The following is a 27,400-nucleotide window of genomic DNA, read 5'->3' on the forward strand; positions in this document are numbered from 1 at the left end:
TGCTGCGCACTTACTACCATGGCACTTACTACCAGAGCGGCTGAGGACCAGGATATTAAACATTACCCCGTTTGAATCTAAATAGAGATTTAAGATGTGGTTTGTGGCTGCCTACCTATGGGACTGCTGTGATCCACCTTCAAGGGCCAAAAAGGGCACCCGACATATTTCCAGGACTTCGAAGGAAAATAAGGGCACCCGACATATTTCCAGGACTTCGAAGGAAAATAAGGATGTAATTGATCTCATGAATGACTTTGGTACTGATTACATTTTGAAATGATCCTACTTTGGACATGTTCTGTTTCCTAGGGAATGTTATTACACTCGGTCTCACCAGTTCCTTTCACTTGTGGAAGCGTGGCGCACGTTCTATTTATACTCAGCAGCCTTCTTGAGGTCCTTCCTGTCTGGTGATTTCATGGGGAGAGTGGAGACTGGTAAACTGAGAGGGCACAAGGGAGTTAAGGAGGGCAATGACCCTTCTGTCCGCACTGTGGTTTCTCAGCCTCCACACTACTGACATTCTGCGGTTGGGTCACTTTGCTGGAGGGAGTGGGGGGCTCTGGGATGTTGAGTAGCATCCCTGGGCTCCACCCTCCAGATGTGAGTAGCACTCTCCCTCCCACTCCCTGTTGTTACAACAGACATTGCCAAATATCCCCCAGGGGTTAACTTTACCCCAGCCTACAGAAAACTACCCAATCTGAGTCTCCCGCCCAGATCCCTTCCTCGAATTTCAGACCCATAAACCCACCCCCACCCTCAGAAATAATGACAATGACCAACACTGATCCCTCACTATGGTGCCAAGCCACTGTGAAATGCACCACATCCTCAGAGCAGACCCACAGGTAGGTGCCACAAGGATGCTGACTTTGGAGATGAGGAAACTCATCAGGGTGCTGCCCCACCAACCCCTCCCATTCCCCAGACCCCTCATGTTTACTGTTCCCCTCTCTGAAATGTTCCTTTCAGCCCCTCGCAAGGACAGAACCTTTCTGACCACTCAGGTCTCAACTCCAATGACATGTCACCACTGAGGCTTCACAGGTTATGTTATAGATCAAGTAGATGATGCCCTGATCTGTCTTGTGAATCTGTTCGTTTCTTCATGTGCCATGTTGCCACTAATACGGTCTTGCTTATTTACTGATTTGCTGTTTCAGTGCCTGTCTTTCTCCCTCTCCACAAAGGCAAGGCCCAGTTCTGTGCTGGCCAAAACTCTGTCAGGAGAAGGTAGAGGTTCAAATCAATGTTGGTTGCATGATGAGTGAATGAATGAATGAATTTGATCACCCCATCCAAGAGTGAAGCATTATTTCCACCATCCTCCCCCCAAAAAACCACTTTTCTTCTGGGACATAATCAGGATGAAACCGCACCAGGCACACAAGCCTGGAACCTCAAATGTCCCCACCCCCAACACACACACACACACTTCCTCACTGCCCAAAGCCAGGCAGGCACCAGGTTCTGTCTACTCCCGCACCCTGAAATGTTCTCAGAGCTATATGTTCCCCTACATCCCCCAAGCCCCAGCTCACCTAGGCTTCTGTACCAGCCTTCTCCCTGGCTCCCCTCCCACACCAACCAACAAGACTCTCTCACAACTGTGGTGGATGAAACTTCTGCACCATTCAAAACCTTGTCACGGCCCCTGGTACCCTGAAGACTAAGTCCCCAAGTTCCTCCATCTGGCATTTCAGGTGGCCCAGCCACTTTGCCTCACCTCTCACTCCTGTGCTGCAACTACACATGGTCTCTTGCAGGCCCGACTAGACCTTGAACTTGTGTGACTCTGGGTGCAAAGGCTCATGCATCTTCCTCTGCTGCCAGGCTCCTTCTCTGCCTCCAGAAGCCTCTGTGCCCCACCTCCCAAGAGGCTGGGCACCTCTGGTATGCTATACTCAGCAGTCCACCAGCTCCAGAAGGATCTAACACTGTCTCTGCTTGGGACCTTCCCAAGGCTCTGCCTACAGTCAAAACCCCTCAGCCTGGCATTCGAGGCTTCTCACCATCCACCCCAGCCCTTTCTTATCTCGTCTCTCATCCAGCCTCACTAGATAGCCACAGTGAGCCATTCTCACATCTCGGTTCACACTTCAAATTATGAAACCCTGTACCTCTTCTCATGCTAACTGGGACCCCCATCCCAGGGTCCTCCACTATCAAACAAACACCGTAGCCTTCAGTTGTCTCTTTCCAGCCTCACCTACAACTTATTGGTTACTCATGTCCTCCAAACTTTGGACAGCATGTTCATACCAAGGGCCCCACCTACTGCTCTCAACAACCCAGTGGGGTGGACAACCCACTCACTGCCTTGGATCGCCAGCCCTGGGACCTGGAGATGGCACTCAAATCTGGTCCCTCCCACTCCAGCACCCTCACTTCCCTTGAGCTGCCTGAATCCTCCCAGCCTGCAATCCGAGCCCTGCCTCCTTCAGGAACCTTTCCTCTCTTCTCAACATCCACTGTTCATCCCGTTATTTCATGTTCCCATCCAACAACCCCTACTCCCCTTTGGGGAATAAAATGATTACCAAGCCTATGCTTTGGGGTCAACTTGTGTCCAACTAATCTGTTCTTTGGGCATCCCACCCTCCTGTCTGTACCCTGTTCCAGGTCTCCCCAACCCTCCCTCACAGAGTTTCTCAGTCTCCAAGGCCCACTGCCTCATGGACTGCTGTGTCCCACACCCCAAGTCCCTCACGTCTCGCCCAGGGCCCTCACTGCTCTGTTGATCAGGACTCTAAAAATACCACCTGTCTTGCACCCACCCAGTTCCTCAAGTCCCAGCCTAGCCTCCATACTTAGGTATAACCAACTTTCGGGTCCAGAAGTGGCTGCGGAGATAAGTTCTGGGATGGCTCCAACCTCTGGAACAGAGGGAGGTACCCCTAGGAAAGCACTCTGGCCAGTAACTTACATCCCCAAAAGAGAGTTTTTGACATCATTTGGGTTCCAGCCCTACCCCAGAAATTATAGAAGAATCAAAACTAAAAACATTTATTGACCCTGTCTCAGCAGGCACGAGTCACTATAAAGAAGAAACGGAACAGTATGCACTTCCTTCATATGGCATGTGACATTTTTAGCTCACTTATAATACTGATGTCTCATTTATCCAATGGATGACTGGATGTGGAATGTGCGCTGTACCCTGTTTTTCAGATTGGGAAACTGAGTTCCAGAATGGGACAGTGACTGATCCAATTCTATAAAGTGGGGCTGTGGTGGTCAAAGGGAACTCTCCTGCCTGTCACCACAAGACATTCTCTATTTCAGGAATGAGGAACCTGAGGCCTCTACCCTCTTTACAAGAAACGAGAGTCTATGGAGCCCCTGTGGCCTCCCCATCGTCTAGGAAATTCCTTCCAGCTGTGCTGGGCAAGTTGCCCAGCCTCCTGCAAATGCCAGCACACTCACACTGTGGGCATGTGTGAACCCAACCCTACCAGGCCGGTGTACAAAGCAATGCCAGAAGATGGCTGCATAGCTTGAAGGCCTCGCTGCAGTGGCCGGAGCTCTCAGTGGCAAACATGGCGGCTCCTCAGGGGCAGGCAACTCTTGAAGACCTGGAGGCACTAGGGACAAGTGAGCCCTTGGGGGGGCTCAAGCTCTGGCTAGAGGTCCTCCTCCATGTACAGAGATACGGAACACCATTCCTGTTAGTGGGCAGGGGACAGAGGAACATGTGGAGGCCAATTCAGGGGCAGGAGGCCCTCAGGAGGGCAGAGGCCCATGGCCTCATTCTAGCCCTTTATGTTTGCTGTGTAGTAGCAAAGTCACTAGCCTTTTCTGATCTGGGTATTACATTCAGTAATACAAATAGCTAAAGGAAGGAAAAACTGCATGAACCGAAGGTGGGGAAAAGTAAGCTAAAGGTTGAGGTGACTGTGGTGGCTGAAAAATGATTGCTAGAAATTTATTACTTGCAGAAAATTACTGTTTGGCTATCACCATAGGAACATAGGCTTTTAATTATAGGAACATAACATTCTAATAACAAGCTTTCTGCTTCTGTACTCCCACTTGCATACCCGACCTGTGGGTCAAAAGGTAATGAATAGAAGAAAAATAGACCTTTGTGCTCAGACAGAATGACGAATGGGATTTTGGGCTTAAAAACCCTGTACCTCTACATTTCGCTGCTGCTTAATTTGGGGTCTGCATACCCCTGGCAGACTCAGCTGGCCGAATAAAGAGTGTGTTTCCTATAACTCACCGATTTCTCGTGGTCCACGTGTCTTTCGGGGGCTGGCGGCTACAACAGTGACCACAGAACCTGCTTGAATCCCCCAATCTTGGCTTCCCTGTGTCATCCTCCATCCCCTGCTCCTTAAACTCACCTCTCCAGGCAGCTGGGGGATTTTCCATGGGCCTCAGAGTGTCCCCAAACACTAGACTTTCTGAACTTCACTACGTCACACTCCCAGGATTTGCAGGGGCCTATTGCATCAATCAACCAATTCCTAGGAGGTGTGCTGAGGGCCTTCTTACATCCCCCTAGAATCTGTGTGACCCATATATTTTTTAATTACCTTTCATCTCCTCTTTCCAACCCTGGAGGCTTTTGTCTTCAATGTTGTGACATGTTCAAATCTAAGACCCACAGAGCCAATTGAGATTAATTATGAGCCTTTATTAGCTGGCCGGCGACTGACTCTCTCCACTACGCAGGGTCAGAGAATCAGCCCCGAGTTTCCAGAGGAAGCAGCTTATAAAGCCTGAAACTACGTTCTGGTGGCCTTGATCAAGCAAGCGAGCAGATTACAAAAAGCAGAAGATGGCTGTTAGCTTTTAGCACAAAGATATATTGTTTCAGGAGGACTCCCAAACGGGCCTGGTAGACAGTTTTGTTATCTGCACCCCTGGAGGCAATGTTGTTTTGTTTGGTTTTGTGTTTTTCCCTTGGGAGCTGGTGCTTGAAGATATCACTCCCTGTCTTGTCCTTGGGACTAGCTTACTGGAGAATTTTCCACTTTTACACCTGCATTCCTCTTCTGCCCTGCGAGGGTAAATCTCCTCTCTCCTAGAACCTCTTCAAAGTCCTGAGTGTCTATATCTCCCCAATTCCAACATTTTTTCATTTTTGTCCTGTGACATCAGTATGCGTTTTCATTTCCCTGGAAGTCTGTCACCTTGGAGACCCACGCCATCACCACCCACCATCTCTCTCTGGTTCCTTGTCCCTTCTGTGTTCCTAACGGATCGTTCGACACGAACCTCCTCGGTCCTCCCCTTGTTCCTCTCAACGGGTCAGTCGGCTCCGGTGTCTTTCAACCCCCAGGATGCTCCAAACTTCCCGGGGCCCCTCCCCCTCATGCTCTGGGACCCCGATTCCAGGCGTGACCCTTTCCGTCCGTGCGGAATGAGCAGCTGCGGCCTGGGAGTCTGTTTCCGGGAACGCAAGAGGCGGAGGACCGGAGAGCTGCAAAGGGCCATCGGGCTGCGACGCACACGAAAGGGGAGGGTGTTCACGTGAACGTCTTCCTGCCAGAAACACAAAACCTCGAAGGAAAGGTTCCAAAAGCCTCTAGTTCCACTGACCTGAATCTCAATCATTATATTCAACAAACATTTGTTAAGTGCCTCCCACATGCCAGCTTCTGGGGCTAAAACAGGGAGCGAACTCAAATGAAGTAGTCCCTGCCTTCCTTCTTCTTACAGGCGACAAATTGTATCTTTACTGACTGCATGCTGCAATAAGGAACTCTCCTAGGCCTCGTGGGGGCGACAAAGACCAAAATATTGATATGTCTCACCCATTTCAGCACCTGGGAGGAGCAAGTTGGGGTAACAATCCGGAGACTGAAATTTAGAGATGGGCGCGGACGCGCTCAGCGTCACTAAAGACTCTTATATAGGCCGAGACTAGATTTCGAAGAAGGTCCGTTAGTGTCCCAAATTCAACTGATGCCCGTGAAGCTTAAGCTTTCGAGGCTCCTCGCACAAGCCCCTCCCTAAGTAATGAGCGTGGGCAATTCAGAGTAGTTAAGATTAGCAACTGCTACACACACACACACACACAAACACACACACGCGCGCGCGCGCGCACACACACACACACACACACACACACACACAAACTTGGAATGCCCACAGCAGGTACATACAACGTCTAGGGCCCATGACACTTTTAGGAGCCCATTAAAAAAAAAAAAAAAAACAACTTTGATATCCGAAGAAAAATCTAACCCAGCCCAGTTTATCTTTGTCTTTATACCAACAGAGTCATGAAATATAATTTAAATATATTTTTTAGAAATAACTGGCCCATGAAGGCAGAAATGCCAGGGCCCATGCAAACACTGGAGACAGTGAACAAAGTCATATCATCTCATATGTGTAGCAAAATAAGAAAGACATGCATGGGAATGAGAAACAAAATGCAAAACCTAATTACCTCAGGTGAGGGAAGGAGGGAGGAAGGAGAATGGATGGGGGTACGAAAAGGGCTTAGATAGCACATGTAACATATATTTAAAGTTTATTAGTGAGTGTGGGGAGTTGTCTATATCATTCTGAATATTGTTCGTATATAGATCTAGTTCATAATAAGATAAATATAAATATAAGACTTCTTATGTATTAGTCAAGATAGTATAGGTTATGTTGCAGTAATAAACACCTCATAATTCCGTGGCTTGACACAACAAATGCATATTTTAAATATACATCTCCAAGGAAAATCAGCACCAGGTTGTGTTCACTGTAGATACTCTGGAACTTAAGCTGGTTGGAAACTTAACATCAACCAGCAGATCCCTAAGCATAGAATGACAGGAATGGAATGTGGTGACCCTCTCCTGACTCTCACTATGAGCTGAAGTTGACATACATTGCTACCGCATTGGCCAAAGAAAAGTATATGGCCTCGTCTAACTGCAAAGAGAAATGCAATCTTACCACATTCCCAGGAGGAAGAGAAATGGGGAATTTAGGATAGATGGTAATATTTAGGCACCTTCCATGATGCCTTTCCACAAAAAACATGTAAGGGTGTGCCAAAAGTCTTTCACATCTCTTTTCTCACTGGGTTTTCACAACAGCTTTACAGTTTTACACATGAGAAATTGTATACATGGTCCAAAGAAGTTTAGTGACTTCTCCAAGATCACACTGCCAGGCCACGCAAGGAATAAGTGGATGGCCAAGAGCCCAGGCCTGTCCTTGGTGCTGCCGAAAACGCCCATCTTTTCCCAAATATCACACCGACCTGCGGATTTGGGCTGCATGCCAGCACTATCAGTGTTGCTGTTTGCAGAAAATCTTTCTATAAGCGGACTTATAAATCTGTACATTCGTAAGCTTTGCATCACTGCGTTGTCACGAGCCACGCAGAGAAGGTGATGACAAAAGTATGTAGTATGAACAAAGGTTATTAAATTCTGGTGAGGGTCAACAGACAGCAGTCTAGCAATTTCGGTTAAACAGAGAAATTCGAATTAGCTCGCAGTCCCCCAGCGCCCCACGCAGGCTTTCTCCTTGCGGGGAATGTACCAAGTAATTAGGAAGGAAAGCTGTTTTTTCCTCCCGGGGTTGGGTGACCCAAGTCACCTGGAAGCCCCGCCCCGCCCTTCAGAGCGCCTGCGCCGTGGCTCTGACGGCGGTCCGAACCCCTCCCCCTTCGAGAGTGACTATTGGCTTTGGGGGCGGGGCCTGGGCACAAGATGGCCGCCGCGCGCCCGGAGGCCCTGAGTCCGAACTCTACGGCCCCAGAGCGGCGATCCCCAGAGCCGCCGGACGTGGTGCGAGCGAGGAAGGGGTCTGAGCGGGGAGCTCGAGGCGGGAGGAGGTCGCGGTGCAGGGGGCGGGGCGGGGCGGGGCCTATTAGGTTTGGGCGGGGGAGGTTTTTAGAGCTCCGGCTCTGGGGGCGGGGCCTCTCGGTTGGGAGAGGGGCGAGGTTTAAGAAGGAGCCTATGGAGGGGAGGGGAGGAGCTTAGTGGCGGGGAGGCCTGAGGAGAGGTTGTGGGGAACATGTGGGCGGGAGAGGGGTCCAGGGAGGAGTCCCAGAGATTGAGTTTGTCTAATTAGCGGGCGGAGTCTTCAGAGGGGTGGGGCCACCGAGAGATTCTGAGGCTAGCGAACTTGGATGGAAGGTTGAGGTGACCCTGAAAGACAAGGGTGGGGGGGCACCCACGTTAGGGTGGGGTGACAATTCTGCAAGGGATGCAGAGATGCATCTCGAATGCCCAAGGGAGGACTTGGAGGGGTGGCAAAATGTCTGCTCCAGGTGACTTCGGGACCGCCCCCAGGTTCCTCCACTCAGGACTGGAGAGGAACTGAGGACATTCATTCATCCAATAAACATTTACTGAGCTCCGTCTCGGGCTCAGTGGTGAATAGGTGAACCAGACAAATAAGGACTTCATCCTGGACCTTGCAGTCTAGTAGCAGAGAGAGACAGTAAAGGACATTTATTGTTATGTTCTAGAAAGGAAGTGGATGGATCTGCTAGAGTGGGGGTAGGGCAGCTAAATTTAGACCAGAGCAATCAGCTGTGTGCCGGCTTATATTTACACTGGGGTCAGAGACGGAAGCAGGAGCCAGGGAGCCATGGATATTATAATCAAGGTCTTGGATTTTAAGTGCAGTTGGAGCCACGCTAGAGTTTTGAGTGGCGAAATTACTTGATCTTTTTTTCCATTCTCAAAGGGTTATTCAGGCATTAGAGAGGTAGGTTGTAAGGAGCAGGCTAAGAAGTTCTGTTCAGGAGGCTTTTTCAGTGGTCAAGGCAGGAAATGATTGCCTTTAAGTGGGTGGAGGAGAGACATGACTGGGTCGTGATATATTTCTGACAAAAGAGGAAATCTTATCGGGGATATAGCAGAATCCTGGAGGTGGGAGAGCAGGGTCTAGAAACTGGGATGCCCAGTGTGCTACAAAGGAGATGAGTGTTTAATAAATGGGTGTGCCTTGGGGGGCCGTTGAGGCAAGGTCCACAGGCTCCTTGTCGCCCTCCCCCCCCCCCCCAGGTCCTGGTACCTGATGACAGCCGCCCTGCCACACCTCCGACTGACCTCATCGAGATCCAGGTGGTGAAGGTGACAGACACCACCCTAGTACCTGAGCCCCCCGAGCCAGGTTCTCTTCACTGTGCCTTGTGCCCAGCTGCTTTCCGGCTGGTCTCTGAGTTGCTGTTCCATGAACATGGCCATCTGGCAGGGGCTGAGGGCGGTGGACGGGGTGGGGACCGAAGCCGGTGTCATGTGTGTGGCCACAGCTGCCCGGGCCCCGCCAGCCTCCGTGCTCACTACAGCCTGCACACTGGAGAGCGCCCCTACCGCTGCCCGCTCTGTCCCCGGGCCTTCAAGGCCCTGGCGCCCCTGCTGCGGCACCAGCATCGGCATGGGGTGGAGCCAGGGACTTCTCAGAGGCCCCCGGAGGCAGCGATGGCTGCTCGGGAACAGGGGCCCTGGGTGCCCGCAGAGCGGTCGGAGGTGGTGATGGCAGCGGCAGCAGCGGGCGCGGCCGTGGGGAAGCCCTTCGCCTGCAGGTTCTGCGCCAAACCGTTCCGCCGCTCCTCGGACATGCGCGACCATGAGCGCGTGCACACGGGCGAGCGGCCCTACCACTGCGGTGTCTGCGGCAAGGGCTTCACACAGTCCTCGGTGCTGAGCGGCCACGCACGCATCCACACAGGCGAACGCCCCTTCCGCTGCGCCCTCTGCGATCGCACTTTCAACAACTCCTCCAACTTTCGCAAGCACCAGCGCACTCACTTCCACGGCCCAGGTCCCGGGCTCAGAGACTCTGGAAGCCAGCTGGCAGCGGGGGCGGAGGGGCCAGGGAATGGGTGTGGAGCGGGAAACACTGTGGAAGAGACAACCACAGTGAAGGCGGAGGTCGAACACTAGTCTGGGAGAGGAGGGACACTGGGCATCAATATGGGAGGTAGGTGGTGGATTGCAGGGATGGTGGGGTGGGTGGGACAAGGAGGCAGGCGACAGAAGATGGGAATCTGAGGGAGAGATGACAAAGCCATGAGCAGCTAGTGTGGGAGTGCAGAGGGACAGCCAGATTCATGGCACCCACAAACTCACAGGGCACCTCCAAGAGATTCCAAGAAAGGCACAGATACAGTCCTGTGGATGTCCAGCTAAATGGAGGACCACGGATGGATGTCACTACCCCATCTGCCTGCTCCTTGGGTCATCCTTACCCAAGAAACAGTGTATCACAGCAGAGCCTGTGCATACACGGGAGCCAGGGTTGAATGGCTGTCCCTGGCCAGCCTTTCATCTGCAGAATTCTGGACTGGCCTTGGGTGGAACAGATGGAACCTCTTGCCTACCTCACTGGGTTGTACTGAACATGGGACACCTACTCATCCACCCTCAGGCAGAAGACGCCAGCCAGGTCCTCCACAGAGACTGAGATCCCATCACCTAGAAGCCAGAGGATCCCCAACTCATAGCCAAGAGCACTTGAGCCTCAAGGATGTCATTGTGACCAACCATAAAGATCTTGACTCCAAGAGCTGCTACCCTTTCTCCCATGGTGGTTCCTCCTTTGCCCACCAGACTCTTCTTCCCAGGTAACCGAAGCCCAGACAGCAAACAGTCCCTCCTAAAGTTTTAGTCTCAGAGCCTATGGCTCTCAGGTCTACAAAATAGCCTCAGGTTTCTTTCTGTAGCTTCCTCCACTCCAAATCAGAAGCAAACAACATAGTGCCTAGTCCCAGGCCATCCCAAGGAAGAGTTAGCAGATGGTGACATGGTGGCTGGGTGGCATGTAGGGGGTGTGCAGTGAGAGTCGGGGTGAGGGAGGACTTAGGTACTGGAGGTGGGAAGTCTCCAGTTCTGTCCCTATTAAAGGACTTTCTGAAGGCTTTTTCAATGTGAGTCTTGTTTGGGTTGCTATGCTTGAGGGTTGAGGATCGAGGGGCCACCCTGTGGTCTTGCAGCATTCCTCTGTCTAAACCTCTTTGGAATGGGGATGGACAGCATCAGGCTATTCATGGGTAAAATGGGGTTCAGCTGTGGGATTGGGCACCAGGGAAGGTTGGCAAAATAAAGGGACTCCTGTTATCAGTGACTCATTAAGGAGTCTGGATTTGTACACCTTCCTGTACACCCAGCACTCCCATGATGTATCCCAAAGACAAATCATAACACAACCCCGTTTCCCCCAAAGAGATGCCCATGTTTCCTACCTCCTGGCACCTGAGCTAGACACCTGGGCATATCCTATTCAGCCTTCATCCCTCCTCTACTTAGTGAATCCCTTATCGACTTCACACTATTGAGCCAGTGAAATCGCTTCAGAATCCGAATGCTCCTTTTTACCATTACTAGTCTTGTGGGCAAGCTGACAAAGGCCTCTAGTAGGAATGACACATCCGGTACAGTAGCCCAGCCTCCAGGCCCTGCCCCCTTCTTCTCCATCCAGCAGTCATGTGGGTCCTTCAAATACAGATCCCAACCTTGTCACCAACCCACAACTCCAAGTGGCTTTGAGAAGGGGTCCCAAATGCGAAAGCCTGTAGGTGGCAGCATCAATGAATGAGGAAGGTGGCCGGGTTCAAAGGGGAAATACAGAACCCACGGGTAAAACATGGAGACTGACATTTGGGCTCAGAGTCGGGCTTGGGAGGAGTGGCTGGGAATTGGTGGCAGACTGGAAAATACTAGATCACCCCCAAATTTTTAGAAGTTGCATTAGTTCTTATGTAAAATCTTTCAAGTGTGAACAACAGTCCAATTTTTTTTTTTTTTAAGCATGGGCCAATCAAAAGATGTCTGTGGCTTGGAGCCAGCCTGGCAGCAGCCAGCTTCTAAGCCTCTCGGGTTATCCAAGCCTCACCACTTGGAATTCATGGCACTTCTGGATACAGCAGCCTATACCCCAACACCTCTAGCTATCCTAATCTATTTGAAATTCTCTGGAAAGTAAGGTTTAGCCAGACACACTAAACCTCCACCTGGAATTCACCACCCACTTGACCTGGCAAGCTCCCAGGGCTTTATCATCATTTGGGCATCACTTTCTCCTCTAGGAAGCTGTTTTAGCCCCCAGTCTGATAAGGTGACTCTTCCGTGCTCCCTAAGCCCCAATGTCCTTAACTGTGTGGTGCTCCACATTCATGTGACTTTTGAACCCTGGGATGCTGGCATGAGATATGCTGGGCCTTCATTTGAGCATGGTGGCCACCCTTGTGTGTGGTCATACGGACTTGCCCAGGTAGTACCCTCTGAGCCAGCTTTGCCCTCAAGTTTCAAGAAGAGGCCCTGGGACTGCAGTCCTGGCTCTAGCATGGATCTAGTAGGTGTCCTTGGAGCCTCATCCTTCTTTCAGACCTCAGCCTCCTCTTTTAACAAATGCCATAACTAAATACACATTACAGGGAGTGCAGCTCACTGCTCTGAGAATCTGAATAAGGGCTGTGAGAGTGCTTTTGGAGCATCCCCAAATTATCCTGGAGGGACAGGTGCTATAGTAAGCTGTACCATAACCATGAGTCCACAAGACGCTGGAACATGCGATGGCTCACCAGGAATTCTATTCCATCTCACTTGGAGGCAAGGAGCATGTCCTGTTTCCCGGTGGCCAGCGAAAGGCCCAGCAGATGGGGGGATTGGGGAGGTGTGGGCCAAGGGAACAGATGCCATGGCAACTTGAAAGGAAAGGCGTCCAGGCATGTCCATTCCTGAGAGCAGACACTTACCTGTCTTCTTGGTCTGCTGTCTGCCCAGCTTGCAGACATGCTCAGAACGCAGTAAACCCTCAGTAAATATTGGGGGATGAGGACATGCAGAGACAGAGAGTATGGGGGAATCAAAATCCTGAGAAAACAAGCTGTCAGCCTTCTGGTATCCAGCACCTAATCCCTTCCCCCTGGGGTGTAAGAAAGAACTCCATGGCCCTGGTGATAAAGTTTATTAACTCTGCTCTGTACAAGTCATGTCTGCCACCCCAACCCCCACCCCACAATCCAAGAGGACCCAGGCCCCCTGCGCCCTCCCCACTCACATCCCACTGTCCAGCTGGATCCCAAAGGAAGGGGGAGGGGCAGTTCACGCCTATCTCCACAGAGGCTTGTGGGGCACAGAATGCTGCTGGGGCGCCAGGCTAATGAGGGTTACAGAATGGGGTTGGACGCAAAGTCAAGTTCAGTGTTAGATGAGAGGAGGGCCAGAGGGGTCAAAGTCAGGAGTGATTCAGCCTTGAGTTTGTACAGCATGGCCTTGAAGAAGGCTAGTCTGATCTGAAGTTCTGAAGGATGGTGGAGCAATCGCAAGAAAGGGACGGAGTCTGACCTGCAGCCGGTGCAAGGCGAGTCTGGAAAGCGACATCTGACTGGAGTGGTGGATAGGAAGCCCCCTTGGTCAGGCCTCCTTCCCGGCCAAAGTGCTGGCCACCACTCCAGGCGTGCCAAGGCCCTCGGCCTTGTGGGCCAGGCGGTGTTTCTTGAGGCCGTAGGTGTTGGCAAAGCCCTCACCGCAGGAGGAGCAGCGAAAGGGCCGGCCACCCTGGTGGGCTGCCAGGTGCTTGCGAAAGTAGCCAGGATCCTTGAAGGCCTTGAGGCAGGCTGGACAGCGGAGCTCAGGCCGCGGCGGTTCGTGGGCACGCTGGTGGCGCAGCACGGAGCTCAAGTAGAAAAAACCCTTGCCGCAGTGCTCACAGCGGTAGGCGCGCTCACCCAGGTGCAGCCGTTGGTGCTCCAGCAGGTTGGAGCGGTACCGGAAGGTCTTGCCACAGGCACCGCAGCGCTGGGGCCGGGCCACAGCATGCAGCCGCCGGTGCTCAGCCAGGCTGGACGACTGCGCAAAGCGCTTGGCACACACCCCGCACTTGAAGGCCCGCTCGCCTGTGTGCACCACACGGTGCTGCCGCAAATACCAGGACCGCAGGAAGCCTCGGCCACACACACCACACCGGTAGGGCCGCTGCTCTGTGTGGCAGCGCTGATGGCGCATCAGCAGGGCCGCCTCCCAGAAGCGCTTGCCACACACCGGGCAGCGGAAGCCCCGCTTCTGCCGGTGGCTGCGCCGGTGCAGGAGCAGGTCATAGGCACCGGCGAAGCTCTGGCCGCAGAGGCCGCAGCCCAGGGTCCGCCGCACCAGGTGCACATATTTGTGGGTGACCAGACCCAGGAAGTGCTTGAAGCTCTGGCCGCAAGTAGCACAGCTGAAGCGCTCAGGGCCTGAGCTGGCACCTCCGCTACCTCCTGCTCCTGCCACCCCACTGGCGTCATCGCCCCCGGACACCCCTGCCAGTGCCGCCACAGCTGCTCCCACCTCCCCTGCCAGCCCATTGTCCAGCACACTGACTGCCTCGGCGCCACTGGAGCCCTCTGAGGTCTGTGCACCACCGGGCGTGGGTGGGAGCAGGCGCTCAGGGGCAGCCTGGTGGACCAGCTTGTGCCACATGAGGTTCTCAATGAAACCGAAGGTCTTGCCACAGGCGTCGCAGCCATATGGCTTCTCAGCCATGTGGGCCTCCTTGTGGCTCATGACATGGAACAGATCCGGGAAGTGCTCACCACAGTCAGAGCAGGCATAGCTCAGGCTCTCGGCAGTCCCAGCTGACGTGGCAGAGGAGCCTGGACCGCAGGCGCCTGTGGCGCCCTGTGTGGTGGGAAGGCCGGCGGCCCCAGCCAGGGCGCAAGGCAGCTGCAGTCGGTGCACCTGCCGATGGCGTGTAAGGCTCTGTGGGTAGCCGAAGACCTTGCCGCACAGCTCACACTTGTAGGGGCGCTCGCGGGTGTGCACCACATGGTGCTTGCTCAGGTGGAAAGACTCGCGGAAGCGCTTTCCACACACCGGGCACTGGTGCGGCTTCTCCCCCGTGTGGATACGCTCATGGCGCTTTAGGGTCTCACGGCGCCCAAAGCCGCGTCCACAGATGCCGCAGCAGAATGTCTTTCCGGGGCCACTGGTGCCTGCACCGCCTGTCCCACTTGTACCTGCACCGCCAAGCAGCAGCGGGTGCGCGCCCAGGAGTGGCACTGGCACGGCGCCGTATACCACAGCTGCTGCGGCAGCTGCAGCCTTCTCGTTGTCGGTGGCGGGGGCATCAGGCGGCAGCAGGTAGGGGCCCGCAGGGAAGGTGGGTGCAGGCTGTGGAACAGAGGCTGCCGCATCCTTGGGTGCGTCTGGGGCAGAAGGCGGCGCGTGTGCGGCCTTGTGGCGGAGCAGGCTCTGTGGTGCAGAGTAGGACTTGCCGCACAGGTCACAGGGGTACACAGGACGGGGCCCTGCCGCGCCCGCGTGCGCCGCCTGGTGCTTAAGCAGGTAGGCGGCATCGCGGAAAGCCTTGCCACAGACCCCACAGGGCAGGCGCAGCAGGTCGGCCGAGTGTGTCTTCACGTGGCGCTTGAGGCTCTCCCTGCGGTTGAAGCTCTTGCTGCACACGGAGCACGAGAAGGGCTTCTCACCTGTGTGGATGATCTGGTGCTGGTGCAGGTGGCTGGGCTTCTTGAAGACCTTCCAGCACAGCGAGCAAGCAAAGGGGCCCTCGCCACCCCCCGTGGCTGGAGGGGGCGCCCCCCCACCTGCCGGTGCCCCAGCGGCTGCATTCCCTTCAGCTGAGGCTGCAGGCGTGGCGGGCTGGCCAGCGGGGGTCGGGGTGGGGGCGCCTGCCCCAGTGACGGGTGGTGTGGGCAGGCCCAGGGGTGGGAGAGGTGTGCCCGGCTGTGGCGGGGCCCCAGAGGTCGGTGGCACATCTTTATGGCAGCGGCGGTGGCGAATGAGGCTGGAGACATGATTGTAGGTGCGGCCGCAGATGCCGCATTCGTAGGGCCTCTCCCCCGAGTGCACCAGCATGTGCTGGACCAGGTGCGAGGACTGCTTGAAGGACTTCTGGCACACACCACAGGGGAAGCGCCGCTCCATCAGGTACTTCAGCCGGCGGAAGTAGCCCTTGTCGTCCTTGGTGGGGTCGCAGGCTGCCCCTGCGGTGGGGCCCGGCGGAGTCTGTGAGGGCGCAGGGAGCGGTCCAGGTGTCCCCGCAGCAGTGGCCAACCCTGGAGTCACCCCTGGTCCAGACCCAGGGCCTCCACGTTTCAGGTTCCCAAATAAGTGCTGGTGTCCAGAAAGGTCTACGATGCCCCACTGCGGGGCGGGGAAAGCAGCGTCAAAGAGTGGGGGTGGGGGCGCTCCAAAGGCGGGTGGCAGGGGCGGCTCGGCCTTCTTGGCTTGGGAGGATGACGAGGAGGAGGACGCCGCCACTGCCGCCGAAGGCGCCTCAGCCTTGGGCTTAAAGGTGGCCGGGGACGGGTAGTCATACTGCGGTGGCGGCGGCTGTGGCGGTGGCTGTGGCGGAGGCCCAGGGGTGCAGGGCAGTGCTGCCACTGCCTTGGCATGCTCCCCATATAGCTCCATGGGCTCAAAGCGCTGGTGGTTGAGGAACTCCAGAAAGTCAAAGGGGTAGCTCTGGAAGTGCACCCCGTCCTCACCCCCGATGCTGCCGCTGCCTCCTCCACTGCCAGCAGCAGCATTTGCCTCCATCTCTCCAAGCGGGACGCGAGACCCTGCGGAGGAGAGGAGGTGGCTCAGGATGCAGGACAGCAATAAGGGGCTGCATGTGCAGGAGACTGTCTGTCCCTCCTGTCCCTTCTCTGAGTCCTCAACACATCTCACCGACCCCTATCCACAGTATGGCCTGTGGGCCTCAGGTTCCTCCCCTTCTGGACCTGAGTTCTCCCAGCACTGGTCACCCTGGTTCAGTTCCCTATGCAAGCTCTTCAGTCTTGCTGTGTCTCACACCACCCCACACACTAACCCTCTGTACTCAGTCACTCAGGTCGCCGGTCTAATCATAACAGCAGTTTCTATCAGAGTGGTTTCCAAGTGGCCTCTGGAGCCAGAAGGCCAGAGTAGAATCTGTGTGACCACAGGCAAGTTACTGAACCTCTCTGTGCCTGGGTTTCCTCATCCACAAATGAAGGTGACAAAGCACATCCCTACCTCACAGGGCTGCTAATATAACAACAAGGCCCTCAGGTGGCTGGTCCCTGGTGCTCCATAAGCCCCTGATAAGCGGAAGGTATAATACTGTCACTGTTGCTACTGGTAGGAACAGAAAGTGAGCCCAAACCAAGAGAACTGGAGTAAAGATAGTGTTGGGAGGGGTGTGTTCTTTTCCTACAAGCTGAGGAGGAGAATCTGCTGGCCTGGGACAAACAGGTTACACCAGGGGGCATAAAGAGAAGGTAGCCTGGCACAGCAGGAAACACGTGGCCTGGGCAGACCAACTCCCATCTCCCCTTTCTCCATTTCAAAAGGAGCAGTTACCCCTAGATTCCAGGGGAATATAAGGGGGGTAAAACAGGATGCACAGGAACACACTAGTTGGCAGAGATCATTTGGTCCCTGGAGCTCTTTGTGCCTTCAGTGACATCATTCACCAGGGCGGAGCCTGATGGCAGGCACTCAGGGAGCCTTTTTCCACCCCCTCTGAGATGGTGGTCATTCTCTGGGCACTTCCTTTCCTGGACTTTTAATTCCAGACTGCAGCTGTCCATGTCTTCCCCAGCCCAGCCTCGGACCCATCCAGGGGCCTTGGCGAACGCCTCTGCCAGGTTGCGGGTGAGTCAGTAGGAGAAGGGTCCCTGAGATCTGGCATGCTTCTTGGCTACTGTCCCTGTCTCTACCTCCTAGGGGCATGGCACTGAGCCTGGCCCGAGGTTGGGGTCAGTGGGACCTACCAAGGCCAGGGCCTGTTGGCCTCCTTCTGTCAGGTTGGCTCTCTCCCCCACAGGTGAAAGGTGTCTCCTCTACCCCTACCCGGAGGTGCTATTTTTAGCCTCCTGCTCTGGGTGTCCTTGGAGGAAACCCAACATCTCATGTCCTTCACACCCTCTGATTCATCTAATCTCCAGAAGGAGCAAAAGCATGGCTGGCATGGGAGTGGAACATCAGTGGGGAGACCGGAATGGAATGGCTGGTGGTCATGGAGAGAGCACTCAGTGCTGGGAGGAGAGGAAAGGAGGGAAGGTATCTAGGGCAAGCCAGTGCCTGGGCTCACCTACATCAGAGCATATACTACTAACAGCTACCTTTGACTGGGCACTTCCTACAGGCCAGCTGCCATTCTGCGCATGTCACACATACTGACTCAATGAATGACACCACAACTCTACAAGACCATGACAAATGAGAACACAAGACACAGAGAGGTGAAGTGACTTGCCCAAGGTCACAGAGCAAGTTTGCGACCCTCCCCCTACAAGGTTTTCCTCCAGGATTGTTCTCTAGGGTAGAACTGTGGCTGTAGGACCCTTACTTGGGGTGCTCTCTCAGTTATGAGGGGCTGGATAGGAGACAAAGGTGGTCACCATCCTGAGCAGACAGAACAGTGATGTTTTGAGACTGTCGTCTGCCTAGAATATTCTTCCCCAGATCTAAAGGCTCTCCCTTGCCCCCTTCTGGTCTCTGCTCAGCTATCACCTCCAAGAGAGGTGACACCCCATCCCCTACCCCATCACTCGCTAGGCCCTCATCCTGCTGCATTTCTTTTCATCATGGTCATTGCCACCAACTGTGTCTATTTCCTCTGCTGTGTGTTTCCTGCCTGTCCTCCTCACCTAACAGTGAGGACTTAGCCCACTGTGTTCACTGCTGTGCCCCAGCACCTAGCACAGGGTGTGGCACAGTGTGGGTGTTCCATAAATATTTGACACGTGGGAATGAAACAGCACCCTCCTAAATCACCAATGGGTCCACAGAGAGATTAATGAATGAAAATGGAATGTAACATACGTGGGAGATGTAGCTAAAGCATTGCTCAGAGGTAAACTTATAATTGTAAATGTCTACATTAATAAATATTTGCTGAATGGATGAAAGGATGAGACTAAGATGACCAGAACTCTCCAAGGAAGGGAGGGGGACATCTAGAGGGGTTACCCATGAAAAGGAATCCGGAGGGCAGTGATGTTGTAAGCAGGGCCTGCAAGGCAGGTAGGCAGATGCTGAAGGGCGCCTTCTGACAGAGGAGCAGGAGGTGTTCCTGGGGACAGAACTGATTGGACTCATGATTATTTCGACTGGGAAATAAGAGACATTTCCATATTCAGAGGATCTAAGCCTTACACTGGTGACTTTCCAAAGGGAGATGTGTCATGGGAGGGTTTCCTGCAAGACATGATGGGATAATGGTCCTAAGGGGCAGGAGTCCCACAGCAACCACAGTCACAATACTAACAGTATGTTTACTGTTAGACCCGTTTGAGAAGAATGCATCACAATAGTCCTGTACCGTTATTGGTCTCATTTTATAAGTGGGGAAACAGAGGAAAGGTGGGGAAGGGTCATTTCTCCAAGATCACATAGACAGTAAAGGAGAAAGCAAGTCTGGGATTCTGGGTCTGACTCCAGGACCTGTGCACCATTCCCCTGCAACTAGCTGCTTTGTGATAAAACTCGTCTGTGAGTAACAATACTTTCCACATATCAAGTACATGTCTAAATCCTTTACATGTGCTGATTCAATCAATCTTCCCAATAACCCTAGAAGATGATTAAAATTATTAACTCAGTTTTACAGAGACTGAGGGTCAGAGAAGTAAATTAATCTGCTAAAGTCACACCACTAACAAGTGGCAGGGCCAGGAGTTGAAGGCAGACAGTGGGACTCCAGAGTGGGTGCTGTTACTCCCTAAAACATGCTGTCTTTCAATATTTCTCCAAAGAAAAGGAAGGTCCCCACTCCACCTTTTACTGCAAATATACTATGTCACATCCACTTCCCTGGTACCCAACCCCAGAACTAGCCACTAGCATACAGTGAATGCTATCTATACTAGGTCCCTTATGTGGCTTGTCTCAATCAAACTTCGCAACAGGCTCATAAGATAATTTATAAACAGGAGGACTAAGACCAAAGCATGTTCCTCCTCTGCTCAAACCCTGCAGTGACTCCCTTCTCACACAAAGTCAAAGTCCTTATGATGATGCACATGGCCTCCAATGTGCCAACTCCATTCCTGCCACAGGCCCTTTGCACTGGCTGTTACTTCTGCCTGGAATGCTCTGACTTCCACATATACACCTCCTTCACCTCTTTCATGTCTTTGCTCAAATGTCATCTTCTCAGTAAGGCTCTCCATGATCACTGCAACCTGTCACCCAGACCAGCACACCAGTTCTCCCCAGCATGCTCCATTTCTCTCCTTACCATCACCTAATAAACCATAAATTCTGCTTGTCTCGGTGGTGGTAGTCTCCCTCTCCGGAGGGTGGACTTCATGCACACAAGGATTTTTAGGTTTTGTTCACTGCTTTATTCCCAGGACCTAGCGCAGTGCCTGTCTCCAAAAATACCTGTTAAATAAGTGAGACTGAGGCTTGAAGAGGGAGTGCCTTGCTCAGAGATATGAACACTAGTGGCACACAGGGCTCATCTAGTTAACCATTCCATTCTTAGGGTAGGGGGGACCACAGTTATCCAGGAGGAGGGGATAACTTTTTGGTATATGACTTTTTGGAGGGACAGGATAACAATATCTTAAAAAGGCCTTCCTGCCACCCTGACACTGTAGCTCCTGTAACCCTATACATTCATCCTACTGTATTTTCTTCACACACAGGTATTTTGTGTTTTAATTGTCTGCCCCATGAACTAGCACACACACTTCACAGGGTCAAAGGTTTTTGGCTCTTTTGTTCTCTGCTGCATGCCCGCTGTGTAGCAGGTGGTCATTGAGCAGGTGTTGAACAATGAATGAACAAATGAAGTACATTCTGGGCTTGGTAGAGATGACAAAGGCCAAATAACTGATTGCAATGCCCTGACCTCCAAGGCCTGGAGATTAAACCTTCTCTCCCCTCGATCATCCCTTCAATTCCTCTGCTCCAACCTCATGGGCCTCCTCTGCCCCCCTCTACTCACCAGAATCATGGCTACCTCAGGACCTTTACATTGCTCTTACCTCTGCCTAGAACAGTTCACCCAGATCTTTGCACAACTAAGTGAGCTCCGTCAATTCAGGTTTCACCTCTGAAGCAGCTCACCAGGCTCAGGGAACCCAGAAAGTGTTTATCTTGTTTGTTATTGGTCTGTCTTCTCAAGTAGACGGTAAAAACCCACAAAAATGAAGACTTAGTGTATTTCTCTCCCTCACAGTTGTATACCATGGACCTAGAACAGTGCATATCCAGAATGAACAAATGAATGCATGCCTTGGGAAGCAAGAGTTCACATGCCAGTGAAGCTGGAGGCCTTCTCCAGGGAGTCCAGAAGGAGAGAGTATGAGCTGGGTCAGAAAGGGCAGGTCAGGACAAGCATTGTGTCAAAAAGAGACACATTCTGAGGAGAGGCCTTACAGTAGGAGGAAGGACCAAAGACATGAGCTGACCAGGAGAGAGATGGGGTGGGAGGCTGGAGCTAAACTGGTAGCTAGTTCTACCTGAAGAGGAACACTATGTGAGTATGAGAACACACCTCTAGAGGGAGCTGTTCTACGGGGTAGGGGGTTGAAAGGGGTATTTTCGAGGGGAATTTTTTTTGGGGGGGGGCGGGGAGGCGTGCAGAACGAAAAAAGGCATTCTTTGCGAATGACCAGAACAGAAAGTATTTTTACACCAATGAAGGAGACACTGGTGGGGTTAGAAGCTTAGGGGGACTGTTGTGTGGAGATAATAGGAGGGCAGTACTGCTGTAAAGCACTAATGCAACACTATTGGGGGGCAACCTACAAGGGCTAAAGGAAGGTTCACGGGTAGCTACTCTGCGTGGGGGAGGGCAACGCTGGTGGCATTTGGGGGATGTCCTGCAGGAAGCAATGACTGGGGTCTATGTAGACGAGATTCCACGAGAAAGCACTATTGTGGGACACTGGCAGCAGTTTAGGGAAGCGCCACAAATGAGGACGCTATGGCAGCTGTCCTACGTGGGGGCGTTAACTGGGCAGATATCGGGGGTGTCCTTATGCATGAGCAGTGATGGGGGACCCCTGGCGAGGGCCCGGTGGAAGAAGCACTGGTGGAGACGTTCTGAGAACCAGAGCGGGCCTGGACGAAAACCCCCGACCCCCTTGTCCCTGGGCCCCCGGCCACGCGCCCCGTCACTCACCGGCGCCGGGGTCTCCGCCGGGAGGAAGCCTAGGAGGCGGAGGAGGCGCCGCAGCTCCGGGGAGACCCGAGGGCCTGACCGGAAGTGCTGCCCCCCCTCTCCGGCAGCCCCGCGCCGCCTGCCTGTCTACCCGCCTGCCCGCCCGCCCGGAAGCGGAAGTCGCGCCCGTCTCCGAGGCGCCGGCGTGGAGGAAAGAGGCGGAGGCGGCGGCGGCAGCGGCGGCGGCGGCGGAGGCGACAGCGGCGGTGGCGACTCGGAGAAAAGTGCGCCTGCGTGCTGGATCGGGGATGCAGGCGGGGAAAGCCTAGACCACTTCCGGTGAGCGAGCCCAGAAAGTTGCGCCTGCGCTCTGAGTACCCGCTCCTTCTGAGGGCACCGCCCACACTCTTCCGTCATCGGTTAAACCACGCCCCTCGAGCAAACCTCACTCTTAATCCCCACCCCCATGTCTGAATCACGCTCATTCAGAGCTTAATAATCACAAGGACCCGCCCCCCACCAATTCAAAATTTATCCTCCTTACACCAGCCCCGAGAATTTTCTCCCGTTATACCCCGCCTCCATACCTCCCCCTACTCTCAAAATCCCACCTCTCCCTCCTCAGCCGCACCCTCGGCCACGCCTCCCTTGTAGAGCCTGCCTCTCCAAGGTTTTTAGGTTCAACCACGCCTCCTGTGCTAAACCCCGCCCTTTCCTCCCCATGGTATTTAAGTTTCCCCCCACCCCACAACTTCAATGCGATCTTTGTGCCTCGCACTTCTAAGGTAGTCCCTTAAATCAGTGATTCTCAAATGACCTGGAGACCTTCAGCAGCAGCATCACCCTGGAAATTGTTAGAAATTAAATTCTCAGGCCCTCTGCCCCAGAATTTCTGAATCAGAAACCCTGAGGGTAGCGTCTAGGGATCTGCATTTTAAAATACTCTTCAGGTGAGGCACAAACTTCCAGGTACAAAATGAGTCATAGGGTTGTGCAACATAAGGGAATATGTAGTCAACGATATTTCAATAACTTCATATAGTGACAAATGGTAAGTAGACATTTCATGATCGTTTCATAATGTATAGAAATATTGAATCATTATGTTGTACACCTGACACTAATATAATATTGTACGTCAACTAGAATTCAATTAAAAATAAAATAAAATGCCCTTAGGTGATTCTGATGCAGGCTGAAGTCAGAGCCACAGTTTTCCCACACTTTATGCTTGGCCCTTTCATATATCTCCGTAAACCTTGCCCATAACTCAGCCCCCCAAGTAACTAAACCCCGTTCTATTCAGCACATTCTGCTATGCTCCCCCTCTCGCAGGGACTTCCCTTAGTCACTCCTCTTTTAGGTACCCACTTGTCTCCCCTTGGCCTGAATAGCAGTCATGCCCACCCCTCATCAACTTCTCTTAACCGTTAAGTCCCACCACTCCTGAGTCCTTGCTCTCCCAGTTTCCCCTAAACTCTACGCATCCCTTCTAAATTACTCACTTTCTGCCGTCCTGCCCCTAAACCAATTTTGAGCCACCCCATTTCTTAGAGCCCCATCTCTTAAGCCCCGCCCATAATCAACTACCTGACCAATAAGCACTCAGCCCCAGCGCCACCTCCTGCATCCTTAACCCCGCCCCAGCCACACCCCTTTCTCCGTAATTCCTACCAAAGCTGTCACTTCTGCCCACAACCCTCAGCTTAGTTTTTCCTTCTAAACAGGGTCAGGACAAAGAGATGGGGCAAAATGGTGGCTTACAGAATTTCCAGAAATCTGGCTGGAATGGGGGCAGGGGACCTAAAGTCACATTTGTATAGACAGTTCAGTGTTTTTCTGTGAGTGGATATTTGGGGTCTGCTGGAGATAGAAGGGAGAGTCTTCCCCTAAGCCACTCTTTAGTGCCAAAATAATGAGACACATGACATGGGGTCCTCCCCAGTTCCACAAACCCCCACTGGGGTGGTGTAGCAACAAAACGACATTTGAAAAAAGGAGAAGAGGGGGGACAGCCTTGGTCTCTTCATTGAACATACACGGGAAACCAGAAGGCAGAGATTTATTTTCATGGCCCCTGCCTCTAAGGGCCTGTTAGTCCGCGGGAAGAGTGGCAGAACGCAGCAGGGTCCAGAAGTTTCGGTCCTCACCCGAAACCCCTTCCCCCAATAGGGAGACCACCAGACACGAGGGTGTCCCGACCTCCTTGCACAGGCAGAGCACCAGCTGAACCCCCAGCCCTAAACCCAGTCCTGGGAGGGGTGGCCAGGGGTGTGGGTCAGGCCAGCTTTTTCCCCTCTGGGTCCTCCCCCTCCTCCTCCTCCTCCTCCTCGGCCCCTACAGTGGCTGGGATGCCCTCGTCGTCCCACGGAGGCTCAGGCCCTGGGTTCGGGGGACACACGGGTGCCCCCATGGCCTCGGGGTGCTTGCGTTTGGCATGGCGCCGGAGCGTGTTGGCCTCCGTGAAGCGCAGCCGGCAGACGGGGCACTGGTAGGGGCGCTCCCCAGAGTGGACGCGGTGGTGGTGGGCCAGCTCTCCCGCCTCGCGGAAGCGGCGCGGGCAGAGTGGGCAGCGGAAGGGTCGCAGGCCGGCATGAATGTTGCAGTGCCGCCGCAGGTGGCTGGACCGCTTGAAGGTCTTGCCGCAGTCCTTGCACTCGTGGGGCTTCAGCTCTGAGTGCGAGATGCTATGGCGCTCCAGGTCCGAGAGGTAGGGGAAGGCCCGCAGACACACCGGGCAGAAGTGTGGGGCCTTCCTAGGGCCGGAACCCTCGGACCCTCCTGCTGCTGACCCTTCAGACACTGTATAGGGCACACCCTGATCATCGATCAGCAGGAGGTCGCTGCCACCTCCGCTGCTCACAGGGACTGTCACCCCCTGCGTCATCGGGGGCTCCTGCCTTGACTTGGAGGGTCGGCCCCGCTTGCGAGGGAGGCAGGCCTTGAACGTCCGACTGGAGGAGGTGCCCCCCCCCGGACGTCGGCCTCGGCGGCCCCGGGGAACAGAAGGAGGTAAGGCCAGAGGTTTCTCTTCCTCCCCAGGCAAAGGCGAAGGCAACGGGTCTGGGCTGGGGGTGTCCATTGAGCAGTGGGGGACTTGGGTCTGGGCACTGGAGCCAGGCTAAGAGGAGAGAGGGGGCAGCCGTCAGTGTAGGGAGGGTCTGGAGCACCCCATGTCCCCCAACACCTCGCCCATCCCTTGGACCAGTATCTCGACCTGGGCATGGCTGACATTCACCTGGATGCATAATTATACCAGGTTGGTGGGTAAAAGAGCAAGGTAATTCGGTGCCAGTTGGTAGACACTGCCTTGAGCCCCACAGGTGTCCCCCAGGTCTGCCCAACTCCTGCCCTGGATCTCAAAGTTCTAGGTCAATTTGAGTGAAAACAAAGAAAACTCTTCAAGGGAGGGCAAAGTCCAACTAGGAGTACAGGCTAGTACTGTGATCCTCAAAACAGAGAGCTCATCAAACCCCAGAGCCACAGAAGCCTCAGAAATGCTTTTGTCCTGCCTCCTGGTTGGTAGAAGTGGGAATGCGAAGAGGTTCAAGATGGGAGGAAGAAAGAGAGTGGTCCAAGCCCCAAGTCGTGGATGAGGAAATATATTGGCATTGTTAAAGAGTCTGGGCTTGATTCCTGGCTCTGTCACTTACTCTCTGTGGCCTTGAGCAAGGTGCTCACTTCTCTGAGCCTCAAGCCTTCTGCAAAACAGTACGAACAGTTTCACCTACCACCTTCTAACATGCCATGAGGATGATACACATGAAATCCTCAGCATACAGAAGTGCTTCGGAGACACTAGCCCTCTCAATAAGGGCACAAGTCCCTCATTTTGCAAATGGGGAAACCGAGGCACAGGAAAGCCAAGTCAGTTGCCCAAGCTCCCTCTGTCAGAAAATGGCAGGGTCAAGATTCCAACCAGATCTCATGAGGACTCAATGGCCCAGGGAATGAGAAGAAAGGCACCCAAGGAAACATCATGGGGTTCCTTGGTCCTGGGTTTGAATCCAACTCTGTGAAATGAATATACCAGGGTCATTCCTTGGCATATAGTAACCACTCAATAAACTACCACCACCATCACCATCATCAGAGCGGGCACGAGAAGCCTGGGTGTCACAAAGGGGAGGGAAAGCACAGATAGATATGAGGGGTACTGCAGGTGCCACTGTGCTCCCTTGGAACAGGCACACAGACTGAGGTCCAGAGTGGGGCAACGGCTTTTCCAGGAACGCACAGTTCGCTCGGGTGGGGCGGGGCTGGATTAGAACCCGGGCCTCTGGAGTGGTGCTCTCGACCCTCACCCTCCACCCGCCCCCGTCCAGGCGCGCGCCCGCGGGCCCCCGAGCGCGCGGGGCGGGCCCTGTGGAGAAGGCGGCCAATGAGCGGCGCCAGGCCGCGGACGGCGAGGGCCGCCAGGAAGGGGGTCTGCGCGCGCGCGTCCGGGCTGGCTCCACGGGGCGCGAGGTCGGCGCGCAAGCCGCAGCGAGCGCGGGAACAGGAGGTGTTGGGGGCGCGCTCCAGGAGCGCGCGGCCCCGAGCCGCCCCTCCCTCCTCACCCCTCCCCCCAGCCCGGGCCCCCCGCCTCTCCTGTACCTCATTTGCATGTCGCCAGAGCTCGCGAGTGTGCGCGCGCGGGAGGCGACGGGGCCGAAGCGTGGGAGGGGGCGGGGGCGAGGGGGCCCTGCCGCTCGGCGGCGCGCGCGGGACGGCCCCGCCCCTCGGAGCAGACGCCAGTAGCCCCGCCCCCGTCGCCGTCGGGCCCGCGCCCAGGGGAACAAAGGGACGCGCTGGGTCCTAAGGGCCGGTCACGTCCACGTCTGCGCACCTGGTACCTTCGCTGGCACAGAGTGGGAAATAACCCACCCGCACATCCCCAACCACGTAGAAATGTCTTTCCTCACACAAAGTACCCATCTGGTGACCCAATCAAAGACAGGTACCGATACGATGAGCAGCGGGAAAATGGCTGCTCCTTCCCGTAATTAACATGGCGCCCGATAAGCTTCAAAGTCCCCCGGAGGGCTGAGGACAAGATGGAGCCAGCTCTTTTCTCCTATTCTATCGCAATCGGAACTTCCATATCTCTTTTCTCTCTCGAGGCAACTCTACATTCTACCCAGGAGCCCGGGGCTGCGAGAATGGACTCCAATCTACCCTCATATGCGCTATCACCCCGTTGCGTCGATGCGGCGGGGAGGAGCCAAGTGCTCAAAGGGTTGCCCTTAGTCTGGATGGCGCCCGGTCGCTCCTAAGCCACGCCCCCTTCCTGCCCTCACCCAAGATGGCGCCGACTTGACTTCTCTAACTGCCAGTGCTGGGAACGGGACTAGAAAGAGGGAGAAGGGCGGGTGGCTAGGACGGGAGGGAGGCCAAGAAGGCGGGAGGAAGGGGG

General features: G+C 54.2%; 3 protein-coding genes across 8 annotated transcripts; 1 reads left to right on the forward strand and 2 right to left on the reverse strand.

Moving 5' to 3' along the window:
• The first annotated feature begins 7,666 nt into the window (after positions 1 to 7,666).
• ZNF784 (zinc finger protein 784) lies at positions 7,667 to 10,853 on the forward strand. The gene is made up of 2 exons (XM_016154216.2): positions 7,667 to 7,757; positions 8,985 to 10,853. The coding sequence occupies exons 1-2, from the start codon at positions 7,680 to 7,682 to the stop codon at positions 9,864 to 9,866; spliced, it is 960 nt and encodes a 319-aa protein (XP_016009702.2). The 5' UTR covers positions 7,667 to 7,679; the 3' UTR covers positions 9,867 to 10,853.
• Positions 10,854 to 11,712: 859 nt separating this feature from the next.
• On the reverse strand, positions 11,713 to 26,879 carry ZNF865 (zinc finger protein 865). Of its 5 annotated transcripts, XM_036232252.1 has the most exons (3): positions 22,027 to 22,508; positions 18,861 to 21,093; positions 11,713 to 16,483 (listed from the first exon to the last, which is right to left on the reverse strand). In XM_036232252.1, exons 2-3 carry the CDS (start codon positions 18,862 to 18,864, stop codon positions 13,338 to 13,340), a joined length of 3,150 nt encoding a protein of 1,049 aa, XP_036088145.1. In that variant the 5' UTR covers positions 18,865 to 21,093; positions 22,027 to 22,508; the 3' UTR covers positions 11,713 to 13,337. The 5 variants fall into 5 exon arrangements, with proteins under 5 accessions (XP_036088145.1, XP_016009624.2, XP_036088146.1 ...); XM_016154138.2 differs by lacking the exons at positions 18,861 to 21,093; positions 22,027 to 22,508 and adding an exon at positions 26,834 to 26,879; XM_036232253.1 differs by lacking the exons at positions 18,861 to 21,093; positions 22,027 to 22,508 and adding an exon at positions 26,602 to 26,723.
• ZNF524 (zinc finger protein 524) lies at positions 24,042 to 27,064 on the reverse strand. 2 transcript variants are annotated; one of them, XM_036232271.1, is made up of 2 exons: positions 26,949 to 27,064; positions 24,042 to 25,126 (listed from the first exon to the last, which is right to left on the reverse strand). In XM_036232271.1, exon 2 carries the CDS (start codon positions 25,085 to 25,087, stop codon positions 24,284 to 24,286), a length of 804 nt encoding a protein of 267 aa, XP_036088164.1. In that variant the 5' UTR covers positions 25,088 to 25,126; positions 26,949 to 27,064; the 3' UTR covers positions 24,042 to 24,283. The 2 variants fall into 2 exon arrangements, with proteins under 2 accessions (XP_036088164.1, XP_016009714.1); XM_016154228.2 differs by lacking the exon at positions 26,949 to 27,064 and adding an exon at positions 26,602 to 26,720.
• Positions 27,065 to 27,400: the final 336 nt, after the last annotated feature.

Source organism: Rousettus aegyptiacus, unplaced genomic scaffold (genome assembly GCF_014176215.1).
Source record: "Rousettus aegyptiacus isolate mRouAeg1 unplaced genomic scaffold, mRouAeg1.p scaffold_m13_p_14, whole genome shotgun sequence".
Lineage (NCBI taxonomy): Eukaryota > Metazoa > Chordata > Mammalia > Chiroptera > Pteropodidae > Rousettus > Rousettus aegyptiacus.

What these genes read in the sequence shown, in the direction of transcription:
- ZNF865 (XM_016154138.2), bottom strand. Translation starts at nt 26,879, where the DNA reads ATGTGCGGGTGGGTTATTTCCCACTCTGTGCCAGCGAAGGTACCAG. An exon ending in TGTGCCAGCGAAGGTACCAG is followed by an intron (nt 16,484 to 26,833) that starts GTGCGCAGACGT and finishes TCTCCTCCGCAG; the next exon opens with GGTCTCGCGTCCCGCTTGGA.
- ZNF784 (XM_016154216.2), top strand. Translation starts at nt 7,680, where the DNA reads ATGGCCGCCGCGCGCCCGGAGGCCCTGAGTCCGAACTCTACGGCCCCA. An exon ending in CCCCAGAGCCGCCGGACGTG is followed by an intron (nt 7,758 to 8,984) that starts GTGCGAGCGAGG and finishes CCCCCCCCCCAG; the next exon opens with GTCCTGGTACCTGATGACAG.
- ZNF524 (XM_036232271.1), bottom strand. Translation starts at nt 25,087, where the DNA reads ATGGACACCCCCAGCCCAGACCCGTTGCCTTCGCCTTTGCCTGGGGAG.